Source organism: Argiope bruennichi, chromosome 7 (genome assembly GCF_947563725.1).
Source record: "Argiope bruennichi chromosome 7, qqArgBrue1.1, whole genome shotgun sequence".
NCBI lineage: Eukaryota > Metazoa > Arthropoda > Arachnida > Araneae > Araneidae > Argiope > Argiope bruennichi.
The window spans coordinates 123,514,288-123,533,209 of record NC_079157.1 but is presented as its reverse complement, the minus strand read 5'-3'; the positions used below and the strand labels follow the sequence as shown (position 1 = coordinate 123,533,209).

Sequence of the window (18,922 nt, the reverse complement as noted above, 5' to 3'; positions counted from 1 at the left end):
TATAGAATTTGTAATGGCCAGTTGGTCCGAGTTAATGTGGTAGCGTTAGTCCGACATATTTTATGACTTTCGCCATTGCCAATATTATTTTCACAGATCACTGACTAGTCCGCCGCGTACCGTAGGGGTATACTCACCATAGGTTGAAAACCTGAGGCGTAGATTATCTTTCTTAGCCGTCGTATTCGTATGCACGCAGACGACAGGTTTTCCACTGTCGGATTTGGCCCAAAATATAATAAATATCTATTGTACTAATGTGAAGACTGTATATCAAATTTCATTCCTTTAGCTTGGGCTGACTTCAGGTGGATGCGTTCATAAGATAATTTCCAACAACAGGGAAAAACTTGAAATTCTCTCGCATATGATAAAGATGCTAACTCCCACTTACCCCCAAAAATTGTGTACCCTGGGTAAGGCAGAGAACTCCTTGAACGACATTGGCGTACAATTGTTTTGAAATATCAACTTTTGGCGTGGATTTGGCATTTTTACTGAATCTACCGTAAGATCTTTGGAATTTTTGTACAATTAATCCTTGGAATACGGTTGATAATATCCAAAAGAAATCGAATTTTGGCTTTAGACGCTTTTTTCTCAATCGATTGAAACCAAAATTTGACCTAATACTATAAATGTAGTCACAAAATCATTTACCAAATTTGATATTATTATGTCATTGCTTTTTCGAATTACCTTATTTACATGCTTCTGAAGATATATAGACCGACTGACATTCAACTCCTTGTTGGATTTGACACAAAATTTGTATATCGAATTTGATCCATGTGACTTCCCACATTTTATAATTGTCGTGTTAATTTATATTCAAACAGTTGGACCAATAGACTTCCTCTGCGTAAATTTTGCTCAAAATTTGATAGAAATATACTAATTTGGTATGAAGATCATGTCTTAAATTCCATTCATCTATCTCAAAGCGTTTTTTAGTTATCTTTGTCATGGACAGACAGACATTTTCCAAAAAAATTTGTTTTTCGAACTGGGGGTTGGGGGTAAAACGTGAAAATTCGTCAAAATTTCGAATTCGAATTTTTTGAAGATTACAATATTTTCTCATATATTTCATATATGAGAAAATAAAGATGTAAAATGCGGATATTCATTAACCCTTTGACTGCGTCATTTTTAAAAATCACTATTTAGATGCGACGTTTGCAAATAAGTTCAAATATTTTTCAAACAAAGTGAACTGATATTATACATTGCACGATCATAATACAATATATTAAAGATCTGTAATCGCAAAGATAAACACTCTAAACTGCGAAAAACGCGGGATGCAATAGGACCAACCCACAGGAATCGCGGGATAAGCAGCTGGAGGGTTAAACTGTCGAGTCTAATTTTGCTTGAGCCGTTTGTAACCAGAAAGTCATAAGAATATTTTATATATTCTGACTCGTTTAAAAATTTATTACACTTAAATATTGTGATTTAATTTCAAAAGTAATAGCAGTAATTTTTTTTTCTAGTGAATATGTGCGCATGTGGAGAGCCAGAAACATCCAGGTGATCGCTTGGACGCCCAATCATCGATTGGAAAAGGAATATCTTCGGAAAGTTCTGAACGTCACCTACATATCGGATACTTTACTGTAATTCCTTAGCGGAACAGTCTGTTCTGAGGAAGAAAATAAATGGACTTTCTTTGGGACCAGATTTGTTTGCGTTTGAAAGAAAATTGATTTGTATATCATCCCTTCGAAATCAAGATTTAAATCTTTATTTTTTGATATTTTATTCCTTAAAAAATCTGATCTTTTTCTTTTGTGATTTAATGTATGTTTAGAAAATGTGTTTTTATCTTTTATATGCATGTTTATGAAATAATGCGTATATAATTATTATTATTTGATTCGTTCAAATCGGGCCATTTAAATATCGATAAAACTTAATTTTTATTTTCTGTAATGTTTTGATTTTTTTTCGTGCATATTTCATAATTTATATTGTCAGAACAATATAACTACAGGATTTTAATTTGAACAAAGAAAAGATTGCCTTCTGTTGATTTATTTAATACATTGCATGAAATAAATGTATTCTTTTGTCTCTTTGTGTATGAAATTGAAATTCTAGCCAAAGAAACTTTTAACAATTCTTTTAAGACATTAATATAACTTATTATTCGTTCTGATCTGTAAAAAAACATGCATGCTGGTTTTTTTTATCCTATAAATTATAATTCGTTATTTCCGTTTCATCATTTTTATTAAAGTATGAATCGTGTTCCTTCGTTGTGATAATATTAGAGTAATCCGATTCATATAAAAGAGTTTACAAAATTTAAATGCATTTGATCTCATTCTTGGTAGACGCAATTGTATTTTGTTTGATGACTTTTTCATATATGCTCTTTCTTGTTAATTGGGTTTTTTTTTATTTTTTTTTTTAAGGATTTGCTCTGATTCAGTGCAATATGATATAATTACAGTACACTCCCCAGTATCCGTTTCGGATTATCCGGTTTCCGTACTATCCGGTCTAGTTTTCTTTTATCGTAATGAAATGAATAAAGCAGGGTGTTGCAATGGCAACATTGCCAAGGTATTGAAAACGGGGGCTGAAATGCAGAATCAGTCATCTATGAAGGACTTTTTCAAAAACTAAAAACTGTAAGTTTTTACTCTTATCTTAGGGTTACCTTTTCATATCTGTGTAACCATTTATCGGTGAAAAATAAAATCAGTTTGCTTCCATTTTCTTAAGAATCGGGCCTACAATTTACGTCAATGTCTTGTTTAAATGTTCTGCATATCATTTAGGCATTACAGAATCTTTGTTAAAGTGTGAACAGTTTATATCCTGTAACTTCCTTTTTCTCAATGAAATTCTTTAAACGTGCAGTGCAGTTTATAAATGCATATAAACTACCAGTAAAGAGTCTTCTATTTTAAGTAGACATGTTGCCGGCAACTGCTTCTATGATTCATCGGGCCGCTACATTCTACGTGGCTGGAGAAAAATGGAGGGTTTAATATTCAGTAAGAAATAAGAAAATACGTATTATACCAATGAGTTTTGGTATTAAAAAAACTGTCTTCTGGTACTGGTGGCAATGGAATGAGTTCATAGAACACCAACCTATCCGCCTTTTTTTGTTATCCGGTCTGTCTGCCCGCCATATTAGGCCGGATACTCGAGAGTGTACTGTATTTAAAATTCGTGCAGATTCTCTGCTATTTTTTCTGTTTAGTTTTTTGTTAGTACTTACTTAGTGCGATATGAAAGGGAAATGGAGACGAATTTAAGAAATTAAAACTCTTGCAGGACTAGAATTTCTCATAAGCCTTGATTTTAAACTGCATAGAGAGAACAATAATCAGCGCTTTTCGCGTAGAAGTGTTTTTCATGGAGTCTATTTTTCTATGTATAATAAATAGGAATACCCAGAGTTCCTTCACCCTATACTCCTAAAACTAATCTCATCTAAATTTATATTCACTTATCGGCACTCTTTATTTTTTGTTAATATTTATGTTTCCTATTATATGTTATTCTATAGCATTTCATGTTTATTATTAAAGGCATCATATTTTTGAACAATATTAGTATGTGTTTCTGTTTATATTTTATTTAAATTTTTAGGTGGTACAAGTGAACAAAATATTGTGCTCCTTTATGTATGCATCTAAAACACATTTTTTTTTTTTTTTTAGTTTATATCATGTATATTAACCCTCTGCACTCGGAGGATGACTCTCTCTCGACCATTCAAGATGGTGCATCATTTTCACGTTTTATTTATTTAATTTTGGTTGTTAAAAATACCTGTAGAGTAGTAAGAAGATCCAAGTTAATTAAACAGATGAATTGAAAAAATAATTATATATATTTATTTTTCGGGGCAATAAGCAAGTCTTTGCATTAGGGAAATAATTATGCATCGAATTACTTTTCCGAGTGCAAAGGGTTAAATTAGCACTGTTAAGATAAAAATGTATTTGTGCGTGTGGTTTTGAAAACTAATTTCATTATATTAAAATGCTGCATTATTAAATATTTAGTAAGAAATATTTACACAGCAGTTATAAATTTATTTAAAATTCTTTTTTTGCTTTGTGTGATAATTATTTGCTTATTCATTTTTTTATGGTATGTTTGTGATTTTTTTTTTTTTTTGGTTCATTTGCAATTTTTTGTTTGATGGTTAATTGGTGTTATTTTGGTTGTGGAATTTTTTTCTTATTTTGAACCCATGCTTTTTAAGTTCAATATGCAATAAAATGAAACTGAATAATTTATGGAAACTTTGTTTGAAAATAGGATTTGATATCGCGACATTACTATAAATATTGGAAAAAAATGGAAGAAAGTACTATAAATTTTTTTTGAAATATTTAAAGGTATTTGTGTAAAACTAAGGGGTTGCTTGGAAAACGAATTTTCTGCTGGTTTACTTCAAATTTAATTAATTGAAAAAAGAAAACAAATCAAGAAATTTAAATCTTACTAGCTTTGGGCACGAAGTTCTTTGGATTCCGGGGAAAGTTATTAGACACTATGTCAAAAATAGTTTTTTTACTTTGAATATGCATTTCTAATGTCTCAAAAATACTTAGCATATCTTTTTCTCATTGATTAAAAAATGACTTACTCTTTAGTTGAGAAAAAACAGCTTTGCTTGTCTGTATAATATTCACAGGTGATCTTGAGAGTTTTATGCATTTATTTATAAAGCACCGTCCATCTGTTTCGTGAATTAAAACGTTTTATACGATAGCGTTTTGAATGCAGATAAGCGCTGGTCACCACAAGGCCTTGGCGTATTCAAAATACCGGCCTGCTTTATTTCAGACGTACGAAATTTGCTTCTGTATTCATACTGGAAAATATTGTCAGCCACAAATTAGGCTTAGTTTGCATATTTTCAGAAAATAGTATTGCGGACATCATATAAACTGTTTGGTGTGTTTTATTTTATGCTTACTTGTTGATTACCTTTCCTTCAACAATGTTTTCGATTTTAAAAAAAGCATCGGCTTTTAGAATATATCGTTTGCTTGACTAAAGATACCGCAGAATTTTTTTAAGACTAAGAATTTCATACATTGTTATTTTATCATCGTTTACAGTGTAAAAATTTATGTATCAAAATCCCTCGTTTTTGAAATACTTTTGTCGTCGTTACCCGTTTATATCACAAGCGGATGCCAAGTCATCAATATCAAAACCGAAGTGTGTTGTGGTAAGCAGTACATTCAAACGATAGATAGTTAAGATAAAATAGTTTATTAAGATAAGATAGTTTAATTTCCCACAAATTTTCAATTTTACTCCAAAATTTTTAGATTTTGTTTTCTCTCATTTTTGAAACTTTCAGATGGTTTCGTCGTTCAAAATGCAAAACATGAAATGCTCAATATTAGATGGAAAATTTCGTGTGTTAAATATCTTGCTAAGTTTTTTCATTGCACTAATATATACTGAACTAAGAACAAAAAACCCAAAATACATAAGAGAATCAAATCGCAAAACGAAAAAAATTTATTTATTTATTTACTTTTTGTACATACGACCTTTTACATTCTTACAGATGACCTTCGAACACACGTACAACCTTTAAAAGTTTAAAAATCTGTATTCATAAATCGAGCAAACAATCTGTTTAAGTTCGAAACTATATATTATATATGAATTCTATTCTAAAATTGAAAATTCGCTTAAACTTTGTGCAGTTAATCGCTCACTATGACTTCCTCATTGTATGCTTATTATGTTATTGCTTGGCGTCCTTTGCTACTGTTGTATTTAGTTTTAGTGGTGTTAATGTTTCGTTTTGCAACAACACTGCGGCTATTTTAGGACTGGCTTTGTAATTTTCGAGCCGCAGTCTTAAGACGAGGATAACCCCTGAATTGGTACTCCATCTCCAAACTTCGGCACCACACTAGTGGGTTTAGTTTAGTTATATTAACGTCCCGTTTTTAAAGCAATACTAGAGCTGTTTTGAAACGGACTTCGTAATTTTAAACCGCGCTCCGTTACCTGAACTGGCACCCCATCCCCAAACTTTCACATCACACTAATGGGAGAACTTTTGGCCCGATGGATTTAACGTCCACCACACTCGGACACGACAGTTCCTAAGTGGAATTGGGTTTCATACTTGTTGCTGTCCGATGCCGAGACGTATCATCTGGCTGCTGTTGCCTGGTTAGTGCTGTAAAGGGGTTCCATCTAGTCATTTTTTCATCCGAGGGGAATTTTTGATATACGATCTTTTGCATTGTAAATGATGATGGTTAATTTTTGAAAAGGCAATTTTGCAGAACATCACTCCCTGTTATCTCTTAAGAAATAGGCCTATTTATAACACTTATCCTCTAAAAAAAATATTGCGCCAGCCTTTTTAGAAATATGTTTGTGATCAGCGTTAACACATTTACTGACAATCGCGCTCTAAAGCGTGATTGTTAGATTTCTTCAAAATAGTTTTGGCCATCAATGAGTTCAAATATTTGTTGCTTTTTTATATTTTCTGCTATCTGAGAATGTTAAAAGACGTAAAGATAATTGCGAGTAGCTGCTTTCTATGTAACTTCTTTTACTGATAACGCTACTTATTTTAATGATTTTTTTTAATACTATAGTTTTTAAAATGCGAAATTTCAGAATTTTTTTTCTTGCATATTGATTGCAATGATTGTATTATATTAATTACATATAATTTATCCCTGCTTTTAACTCAAAAGGTAAACTTTTTTAATGACAATTCTGTTCCGTGTCATTTCACAAACGTAATTTGTTTTCAATATTCTTTTAAAACCTGCTGAAATGTAACTAGAAAAATTGTACCATGATACTTTTAATTTTTTTGTTTGAAATGAATGAATTTCAAACAAAACTTTTCTTTTCATAATATATTTATAATCACATTTTGGATTTATAATTTTTATTCAAACAGAAAATAATATGCATTAGAATTAAATATATAAGTTTAATTGACTTTATGAGATTCAATCAAATGTTCAATGTAGAAAAACATTTCACTTAAGCCACGCATTTTATAAAATATCTGTAAGAATGAAATTAACTTCATCTTTTAATATTGCAATATGTTCTACTTAATTCAAAACTTTCATGATGTGCCTAAAATATTATGAATTATTTTTATAAACGATCTGAAGCTCACTTTTATAATGCTCCGCGTGAATGAGATGCTTGTGATCTGTTGTGCTTTGTTTTATTTCCTGAAGACTGCAATTAGTATTATATTCACGCTTTAAATCAATGAAAATGAATGAACCAAATACTTTGCAATAAAATTTGAAACCAAAGTTAATATTAGGATGATTGTGTTTTTATATATTTTTTGTCAGTCATATGTATAAGAATTGAATAAAATGGAGTTTTAGAAATATTTGTCCTTTTTTTTTATTTTCTTATATATACGAAATACAGAGAGAGTATTGTAACCTTTTGCACTCGAAAGACTAATTCGATTTATAATTATTCACTTAATACATGGACTTGTTTATTACACCAAAAAATACATACATACAATTGTTTTAAGTTGAGTTTCCCTGAAAAATGAATCTAAAACTTTTTACCATCCTGTAGGTGTTTTTAACCATTAAGTATAATAAAAATAATATAATATCGAAATGATGCACGGTCTTGTATGGTGCTTGACAGATGACATTCGAATCCTCAAAAAATTTGAACTCGATATTTTGACGCATCTCCACATTTTAGACCTCTTCAAGTTCGAAAAAACATGATTGGAAAAACCACTTTGTCTGTCCATGGCAAAGATAATCGAAAAATGCTTTGAGTTAGACAGATCAAATTTGGTATATGGTCTTTTCATCAAATTTGAAGATTTCTGTCAAATTCTGGGTACAATCCATTCAGAAGAAGTCTGTCCAGCTGTTCAAATATAAGTTAACATGGTAACTACAAAACGAAGAAGGCTGGATTGATAAAATTAGGTACACTGCTTTACCATCTATACTGTAGGCATATATCAAAATATGAGCCAAATCCAACAAGGAATTAGACGTCTATCGATCTATTTCTGGAAGCATTTAAGCTTGTTAATTCCAAAACGCAATGATTTAAAAATATTAATTTGGGTATGTGATTTTGTATCTACAATTGTAGGTCTGTACTCAATTTTGATTTCAGTCACTTGGGAAATTGCATTTAAAACACACATTCGATTTTCGGGTACTTCTGCATGCCAAGGAGTAAACATCAGGAAGCTCGTTAGATTCAGTTAAAAAGGCAGAATTCATACCATAGGTTAATATTTCATAACCTGTTTCACAGATTAATAGTTATCTCTGCCTTGCCCAATGACCACTTACTTTTATGGGGGGGGGGATTCCCTTTATTAGAGAGCATGCAAGAAAGTTTTAAAGAGACCATTTCCGCACTTTCATTGTTAATATCAACGATATTTCAGCTTTTGCTTTTTAAAAAAATAAAAATTGAATGTATTCACGTGTTAATAGAAACAATTTTAACTCGAAACAATTAATTCATTTAGCATATAATCCTTTTGAAATCGATAACATTACATCGGTGTCTGACACATCGAAACATCATTTTCTACATTTCTGTTGATCAGAGACCACAATATTTTTCAGCCTACAAGTTTAAGCATTAATTTGATATTAATTTACACAATATTTAAATCTGTTGGCATTCTTACACAATTTTCATTTTTAATGGTGTCAAGAGCAAATAAGAACTGCTTATCTTTCATAAAAAGCCAGAAAGAAACGAGAGGAGAGAGAGAGAGAGTGAGAAAAAAAAAAGATCTTGGAAGAAATGAATTTTCTCTCAATTTCAATATTCTTCAGTTGCGCATTTCAGTAACAAATGGCGAATTTTGAGAGCTCAGCGACGAAACGATATTGAAGATTTTAATTACTCGAGTCGAAAAGGTTAAGAAAAGAATCAAAATATTGAAAAAGAAAAAGGTAACAATTTTTCCGATTAAGTTATTAGGCATTCCAAACAGACCACTGATTTTGTTCATGGAAAATTTGAAAAGCTGATTTTTACATTTGAATATAAGTCTGTTAGTCTAAGAATTAATTAAAGTTTAATATTACATATATTAATAAAAATTTTATATCTAGATATTATATGTATAAATAATAAATGTAAATTGTCATAAAGTGTGCATAGATATTATAAAAGTTTCTGAAATACATGGAACTTTAAGACAACTAAATTAAGCCTGGTCTAAATTAAAAAAAAAAATGGATAGATTTGGGAAAATAATTTTAATTTGAGCGTCATTTTTGAAATTCCACTTATGTACTTAATACATGAAATAGTGATGAAAATTTCAGATCAATACTTGCATGAATGTTCGAATAGTGGGAGAAAAAAAATACCATTGTCCAAAAAATGCCCCTCCCCCCTCCTAAAAAAAACTATGCGGTTCAAAATGTGTGGTAATATTTTTCTGCTTAAATTCGCGAATCGAAAACTGGAACCAATTCTAAAAGTTTTTTTCTGTGATTGAAAGTGATATTATAATGGTCGAATTTTGAAAAAAAAAAAAAAAAAAAAAAAAAAAAATGGTGAAAGTTAAATTTGGAGGTACATTTCTTTTCATTTGCTTTGCTTCAAAGCCTTTTCCGTGGCGCATATGTACAAAACTTATAAATGGGCAGTGTTTCGGCAGGGCTTTCATTTATATTCAAGTGATTCATGTGAAAAAGTTTCTGACATGATTACGACCTCACGACGGGAATTAACAGACTTAGAATGTGGAAAGATAGGTGGAGCCTAGACGCATGGGCATTCCATTTCAGAAATCATTACTGAATTCAACATTCCGAGATCAAAATAGTGCCAAAATTGTAATTTCCAAATAAATAGTGCCAAAATTGTAATTGGGTTGAAGCTATCATGCAAGAAGAAAATGTCATACACTGTTACTAACTGGTTTTGTAGTTGCAACGTGGCGTGACCACTAGTTTGGTTGGATAGAACAAAAATGGATTAAACAAGTTCTGCAGAGTTGCGGAGGCAAAGAGAGCGGCATAAGGAAAGCTGTGCATTTTGCATCAGAAGGAGTGGCGAGTTGTATGTTCAAGGTTTGTGACAACAGTTCTTTCAAAACGAGCGACTTCCGGATTCACAGAAGAGAGGATTGTAAACTTAGAACAGTTATTTGAAAAACTGTGAAGAGCGGTCGGTTTGTGAAAGGCGACGTGCATTGTTAGTATTTAAATCTGGGTAGTTTCAAGAGACCACTTGGCTATTGGTAAGCATGGTAACATCCAGTTTGGTAGGAAAGTAGAGTCCAATAATGGTTTACAGGTGAGATCAGACAGTTGTCTGAGTCTCGGTCTTCTTCTTGTGTATAGCCTACCACCCCGCCACCACTGAACGAAGCAGTATTGACAGGATTTGTTGTGACTAGGGATTGCAATACCGGAATACCGAATACCGGTATTTTGAGCCATTTGTGCAATTTTGTAATACCGGTATTCACAAGTTTAAATACCGGTTTTTCGGTATTTACTAGAAATTTTTTAAATTGTCTCCACTTTATGTTCAGGGATCGCCAACATAGCAAAATAGTATAGTTTTTGTTTTTATGTCCCCTAAAGGGCGAAATTAATTAACTAATTAATGGCTTAATTAATTGCTTAAATCTAAATTAGCGAAACATGGATTATCCCTGAAAGAAGAAATTGTATCCATAACGACTGATGGAGCAGCAGTTATGAAAAAAGTTGTAAAGTTGATTGGTGCAAATCAGCAATTATGCTATGCTCATGGAAGTGAGTTAGGAGTAATTGATGTATTATACCAAAAAAAAATAAAGAACAGAAGAATCCAAATACTGTGGATATAGAAACTTCGAATTCCAACTTTGAAGAGAGTAAGAGCGAGAGTGAGTGAGATTGACAATGAATATAATGACAATGTAATTGTTGAATAAGATATTGCTAATGAGGATGAAATATTAACCCATCAAGAATTGCTTCCTATAATTTATAAAGTTCGAAAAATTGTTAAGATATTTAAACGTTCCCCTGTATAAGATGACATATTACTAAAATACATACTAACTGAAAATAAAACAGAATATATGTTAATATTAGATTTTAAAACACGTTGGAATCGTTTACTCCTAACAGCACACATCACTATCTGAAGATTATATATTACATTGAAAAATTGCATAGTAGAAAGGCATATCGAAATAGAAAATGTCTTATGGTATTTACATAATTATAATGATTTTAAAAATGAAAATGAAAAACAAGAAAATAATTCAAATCTGATTGGGTTTAGAGTAAATTTTCTTAAAATTTTTTAGCCACAAACCTATCCACACTAAAAGAATTCGGTTCAGTTATCGAAGATTATGATGACACTAATGTCGATAGTGAAAAGGAATTGTCTCTTGAACAAAAATTAGAATTAGCGATAAATAAGAAAATTTCAACGAACCAAAATACAATACAGAAATCAGCTATATCCAAAACCATCCGACGAGAAATCGATTTATTTGAAGATGAGGGATTTAGAGGTAAATACTTGGAAAAAGTATATCGCGCATTGCTAACAGTACCACTAACTATCGTAGATGCCGAAAGGGCGTTTTCGACAGCTGGTAATTTTTGCACAAAATTACTTTTCAGTACAACTGATGCATTATGTATTTTTAAGATCACATTTCAAAAATTTGTATTAGTACCACAGACTGAATAGTGATATTTAGAATTTTTTTTTTTGTGATTTAGATAAGTTGTTCCTTTACTTTTTTGTGATTCTTTATATACTGTTAAAATTTATAAGTTACAAATTATTTTTTGTAATTATTTACCTAAAACCCTTACCCTTTTGTAAATTATTTACCCTTTCTAATAAAATGGCAAATAAAACAAAGAAACACCTGTGTTTTCTTTCTTTTTCTAAAATTTCTAATACCGGTATTAAAACCGGTATCCCGGTATTAAGATCTAAAAAATACCGAATACCGGTATTGAAATTTTGGTCCGGTATTGCAATCCCTAGTTGTGACCAACTGCTGTCTTAAGCATTAACTGTGCGTAACACTGGTCAATTAACCAAACTAGCATCCTCTTCGAGGCAGTTGTCTCCCACAAAGTTGTCTGTCACTGAACTGCTTGCTCATCTACCCGTACACCTATCTTCCTGTTAAACAAGGAACAGGCCATGACTTAAAGAAAATCTCCAAGAATTCTCAATACTCCTCTAAACTCTCGTTACACAGCAACAGAAATCCAAACACTTTCAAGCAGTTAGTAAAGAACTAACAATTTTAACATCGTCCGTCAGAGTTTTAAGATTATCTGGTATCATCAGTACTGTGCTTAAGTCATCATTTTCAACTTTTAAATTCTTCTTTAATTCCGAGATTTCAATACATTCCTTTAAATAATGGCAAACAGTACCGATTCCTCCACAGATGCCTTTATTTTCCTGCATTCTTCCAAATCTTTGGAAAGATGCGGAAAATCTTCCATGACCTGATATAATTTGGATTACCAGTGGATTGTATTTTCTTATTTTTATTTCCGGGTTAGGAATAAAGTCGTAAGTTAATCTTCCTTTTTTTTTACACATTTGTCAAACCATTGTAGTTTCTTCTCTTAATTCCCATTTTAAGACATAATTTGGTTTGGGGACAATTATATCAACACTCTCTTTCTACACCGACAATTTTGCATATTGATCCGCCTTTTCATTACCATATATTCCAATATGGGCCTTAACCCAATTCAACTCTATCCACTTGTCAGTGTTTACATTTTTTTTAAAATCTTTTCTTTTATCATCCATATTTCCCTATTTCAACTATGAGATGATTGTATGGCTTGAATGTGAACAAATTGAACATTTCTGTCCGTTCTCCATCCTTTTTGGGATTGAAGATTTGAATGGAATTGAAGATTTCAAAAGAAGTCGTAATGCTTCTACGTTTTAAAAAAATTCAGAATTTATAATGGAAAAATGAATATAGACAGAGTCTATTAATTCTAAACAGATGCTTCTTTGGTGTTTGCTTCGAAGCTACTACATCGTGGATCTATGCATTTTTGCCATCGTTCATAGAAAGATGAAAATTCGGAATACGAGCCACCTTTGCCACAACTTCAGAGTTTTTGTCGATTCATTTAAATTTTGAAATTATATTCATTTATTTAAATTTGGAATAATATTCATTTAAATTTGGAAATTTAAATTCAGAGCATGATTCATTTAACTTTGGAAAACAAGTTCAAGTTTTTTAACATATAAGTAAAAAAAAAAATGAATAAATAAAATATTGATGTATTCCTTGAAAAACTTTATGCTGAAAAAAAATCTGTTGGATAGTGATAATCGTTGTTTTAAAAAATTGGAATACTTCTTGTAATTATTATTTATTTCTCTATCTTATTGAAGGTTTTCAAAAAATAATAATTTTAAATTCTTAATTATTGCATTTAAATAGATATTTTGAAGAAATTTCAGTTTTCGTAACACTCAGAATTACAGCTTCAAAAGGAATCATTCATCGCATTTCTCAAAAATTTTCATATTCGTATAAAAATAGTTTTACTTGGTTCATTTCTTTCTCGAGGAAGTTGATTCAGATCCAAGCTTCTTTGGCAATAGGGCGCCTGGATTGTAGACTGAAGAAAAAATTATGTCTAAAATATGACACCAAGTTGTAAGAACTATTTGAAAGAAAATCAGTTCTTATCATTCTTCACATATTTCAGAAACTCCAAGAATTCCATTACGAATACCGGCATGAATTCATAGAAATATTATCATAAATTCATAGAAGAAATTTTAAATTCATAGAAATATTATTAATCTTTCTCGTAAATAATCTGTTTCAAAAATTTCTTTGAACAATTTTATTTGAAATTTATTATGAATATGCCCATTATTTGACTTCAACTTATTTGTGTTTTTCGAATTGTTAGAGGGTAACTATTTTCGTCCTGAAACTCATTTCAAAAGAAAAAATATAATAAATAAAGTTTCTAAATATACTGATGGTTATTCAGTAACATCTTCAGATAAATTACATTTACCCTTACAACTATTAATTTTGGAAACAGTAGTCGAATTCAGAAAGACTGTTACACTGTTTTAAACTTAGTAGTAAAATATGTTGCTCTATTTTTGGACAGGAAACTTTTCTTCTCTTCAGTTTACAGTAATAATTTTATTTAAATAGTTTTTAATTGGGATTCGGTGATTTTTTTATTTGTCGTTGCTTTTTTTTAAGTTCTTCAAATCGGATCAAAAATACTTTCTTAAATTGAATTAGTCAAATCGAGATTTAGTTGAAATTGACAAGATCAATCAATTGAACTAGTAGTCATATCAAATCGATTATTATTTTAACTAGAGAAAAAGGCCAGGAGGCAGTTAAAATCAATGAAAATCCTCATAAAATGGAATAATTCGATGCAAAATAACAAAATAACATAGTATAAAGAGACAACAATATTTATAAATATTATATATATTTAAATATATTTCAAATTTTTTTTGCCCAGTAATATTAATCCTTAGAAGGTATTTATCATGCAAAATATAACAGATATTTTTAGATTTTCAACTCGCACGACATCCATTATTTTTTTTATTTGAAATTTTTTATTATTAACATATTTTAATGAAAGTAAGTCACTGTAATTATTAAACCTATTCTCAAACATTCTGCTAGGTTGGGAATGATTTTAATCAGAATTATTTTTTCTGAGCATAACTGTTTGTGGTTATGAACTTGAAAACTATCGCATCCTATTAGAATTGGCATTACAAACCAAATACTTTAAGGAGTAAGACGCTTTTCTACTGTTTTAAAAATAAATCATTCGTTCGCTCTGTTCTAAATTTTCTATCGGACATTAAATTTTATTTGCAAAAAAACAAAATCTCTTTCATTTACAACTAAAATGTGACAGCTTTCATTGTAAAGAACATCCAAGTTATAAAAGTAAGCATCATTTCCACACACATATTCAGTATCAAGTCATTTTATTATAGATATTGGCAACCCAAACGCATCAAGTATATTTTTGAAAAATTAAACTGTATCACTGTCGAGGACTTTTCTTGCTGAAAGCATTTTTTTGGATGTCTGGAAGCATGGTTTTTTTAGAAGTCTTTGCAGACGGATTTAAACCCCTTTCTGCAGACGTCAGCGAAAAATGATACTTTAAACCCTGTTTCCCAATACTCACACCTGCGTCTTTTTATGAGTCTCGTGCGCAACGATTTTCGATAGAGTGAGACCCTCTCACCCAAGAGTTGCCAAAAAGTTCAGTTACCATGACGACTGCGAACGATAGATGCCGTCAGCCACTGCAACCAGAAGTACAATGTAGGATTTCCTTAACTTTCATTTGAAGATTTATTCGTTAGTAGTTCATTCCATTCTTCTGACGGCTGAAATTTATGATTAAAATCCTATTTTGTAGGTCTACTAATGAGAAATACGATTTATTTAAAACAATTGTACCGTTTACAAATAACTGCAACTCCATTTGTCTAAAATGATCGGAATTAAAATTTGGACACCATATTGAAGAATAACCTCAAAAACTAAAGGGATTTTTTTTTTAATTTTTAATTTTTTTTTTTTTTTTTTTTTTTTTTTTTTGCTCACATAAAAATTATTTCCTGCGATTTTCCTCTATCACATAAGTAACATCTGTGAGGAAGATCATTTCGTATCTAAAGCATGTCTTCAAATCCTTCAAAATCGCATTCAATGAACAAAGCCTATAGCAGGATTCACATAGAGGGCCAATGAGCAGAGCCTATAGCGAGGCCAACTATTGCGAGTAATGGAAGGACACGCCTACTTTAGGAAGATCAAGTGTCCGACAACCATTTGCCATTGACCCATTGGTTATAGAACTTATAGAACTTGATTATTCAGAGGTAGGCGTGACCTTCCATTGCGTCCAATAGTTGGCCTCGTGTGAACCGTGTTTAAGGCACATCCCAAAGAACTAATGATCCAAGAAGTCATTTCAAAAGATTTATATACGTACTTATGCGTAGAAAATACAAGTCAATATCGAACACCCGCCAATATGATTCACACAGTATCTGTCATGAAATGGACTGTCGATGAATGGTGACCGTATGATCAAGAGAAGATACACAGAAAAATTATTATATTCCCAAACAAGCAATTAGATTTATTCTGCATTGTATAGACTTTTTTCATTCTCTATTTTTGTTTATAAAGATGTTATAGTCAATTGCAGTCATTGCAATTGTTTTGAATAATCTTGTACTTTTTTGATGAAAAAATATCGTAAAGGATTCAATAGAACACGGATTTACATTTAATTTATCAATATCAATTATATTTATTTGAAGATGATGGACCTTTTATTTCGATATATGCAATATTTTAAAAGAACTCAAATGACTACAATAAAAATACTTTGGATATTAGTTGATTCAAAGACGAAGAAGCCATAAAGAAAATTCGAATACCCTAAAAATTCGATTGAAGAGAAACTAGTCTTAATTCTGAATACTGAAAAGAAATTATGGATTTTCAAGATAAAAATTACAGTTAATAATTATTTTTTTTATATTTAACAGTTTTAATTAATATGGCATAATTGTAATGAAATATTAATTAATCATGATTGTAATTTTATAAAAAGGTAATATCTAAAACAATAATTTTATAAAACAATGGAATGACTGCAGCAAATAAAACTATATAATGCTTACAAAACAACTAGTCTATAAAATTTCCATGTAAAAATGAAAACTTTTTTTGAAAAATCCAGTATTAAAACATTAATTTACTTCATATTTTGAATTAGTCAAAATAAATTCGTATTATTAAAGATATTTTAACACAATGTTTCAAGAAAAAGAAGAAAAATTTATAGCATCAAACACCTGCTCAAAAAAATGGAGTTTCATCAAACAGTTAAAGCCAAATTTTTACTCTCTCGCATACGATGTAAGAGAAACTTTAGTACTCGTCGAAAAATTCGAATTTGAGATTTTGACGAATCTCCATGTTTCTGACCTCCTCCAGTTCAAAAAACAATTATTGGGAAATGTCTGTCGATTGTCTGTGACAAAGATACCTCAAAAATTCCTTAAGATAAACAGATAAAATTTGGTATATGGTCTTTACTTGTGTAGGTTTGATGTGTGTATAGATTTGCATCGAATTTTGAGCAGTTACGACTACTTGTCCGGCTGTTCGAATACACGATAACTGCAAAATGAAGAAAGTTAGATGAATAAAATTTGGTAAACTGTTTGTATATCTATAGTGCAGACACCAAATTTTGAGCCAAAATCAACAATAAGGGATTGAACATTTCTCGGTCTATTTTCAGAAACATGTAAAGGCAATAACTCAAAAACGCAGTGACTTAAATGCATTTTCAATTTGATATATGATATGGTGACGGCAGTCGTTATTCTGTGTTGAATTTTTATTCCAATCGGCTGGGAAAAACGAGTCTAAGACACAAATTTAATTTCAGGATATTATTAACCGCAGGCCATGGATTAATCTCTAAAAAACTCGAAAAGCATCACACGATATTCAGTAAATTTAGAACGAAGCTTAATACTTCGTAACTGCTGTATGCCAGTGCCATGCAAAGTGCTCTCTGCCTTACCAAGGGCAAGATGACGGAGATAACACTTTTATTAGAGAGAGTATGTGTGGGAGTCTCGGGAAGGGGTTACCATTCTCACTGGTTTGGATTTAAGAAGGTCTGAAGGTGCATTTAAGTCAATAGAGGACACATTTTTCGACGTCTATAATTATTTCTAATTAATATTTGATTAATGAGAAAGTAAAAGTTTAATAAAAACAATCTGAACACATCTAAGGTTTGAAAGTATTAAATTGTAAATGTTCTTTACTCTTCTATCTTTTCTGGATTTCATTGAGAGGAAGGACCAGATGAGCATGTTGTTCCAAACCGATGTTGTTTGCGCTGAAGAGACGTGCTCAAGAGTGGACAGCTGGAGTGATTGACTACGGCTCTCAAACGCAACCACAGATAAGGCACTTCAGTGTCCTCTCTGTTGCTGATACATGGAGCTGCTTACCATTGTGCACGAGGAGCTCCCACTTTCAAAACGCGATACGAAACGCAATGTAATTGCAATGCCATTAAATGATTATAGCTCGCCCTTGAATGCCTTATCAGAAAGCGGATTTCTGTTTCTACTTTGGGGTTTTTCGCTTGAATCGCTAGACAAAAATAACATAGTAAAATGTCAATGAAATAATCACTTGACAAGAATTGCAAGGGTTTCTGAAGTATGGCAGATTCCCGTTCAACGCGTATGGCATTTTCAGTGCCATAGAGTATCATATATGCTGATTCTGCATTGTTGGAGTAGATTTATGCAAAATCAAACGAGTTTATATAAATATAGCAGTGCTTATTTTTATTGGGATGCGAGTCAGTTTGCAATATTTCATTATCTAGACTTTTTATGTTAATTAACTGGTTTCATATACAGTGGAACCTTGCTTAACGAGCTCTACTAACCCGAATCTTACTCGCAATACGAAAACCTCATTAACAGATTCTTTCTATAGGAATCTAAATGCGTCAAATGCTGATGGTTTGACTGTTTTGTTTAAAAATTATATCTATTTTACAATGTCCATCAGTACTATTTAATTTCGAACTGATTAATTAATTGCTATGTCTACGATTAATCAACAAGTTTTCAGAAAACACGACTAAACTAGTGGGAAAAGCCTCCTCGAAAAGTTCTTGCGCATTTTCTAACAAAGTTAATATTATTTTCCACCACCACCATCCCAGCTTAAAAACTTTGAACCTTGCGGAGTCATGAACGACCCAATTACTCAGATTTTTATTTACAGAGTCCTGCACATCATATATGCTACATAGTATAATGAAAA

The 18,922-nt window shown here is 31.2% G+C and overlaps 1 protein-coding gene across 1 annotated transcript in view; it reads left to right on the top strand.

The window, feature by feature from the left end:
* LOC129975704 (glycerophosphodiester phosphodiesterase 1-like) overlaps positions 1–7,388 on the top strand; it is a 69,445-nt gene extending 62,057 nt beyond the window's left edge. Inside the window, exon 6 of the mRNA XM_056088857.1 lies at positions 1,500–7,388. Coding sequence (XP_055944832.1) covers positions 1,500–1,626 — 127 coding nt within the window. The 3' untranslated portion in view covers positions 1,627–7,388. The remainder of the gene's footprint in view (positions 1–1,499) is intronic.
* Positions 7,389–18,922: the final 11,534 nt, after the last annotated feature.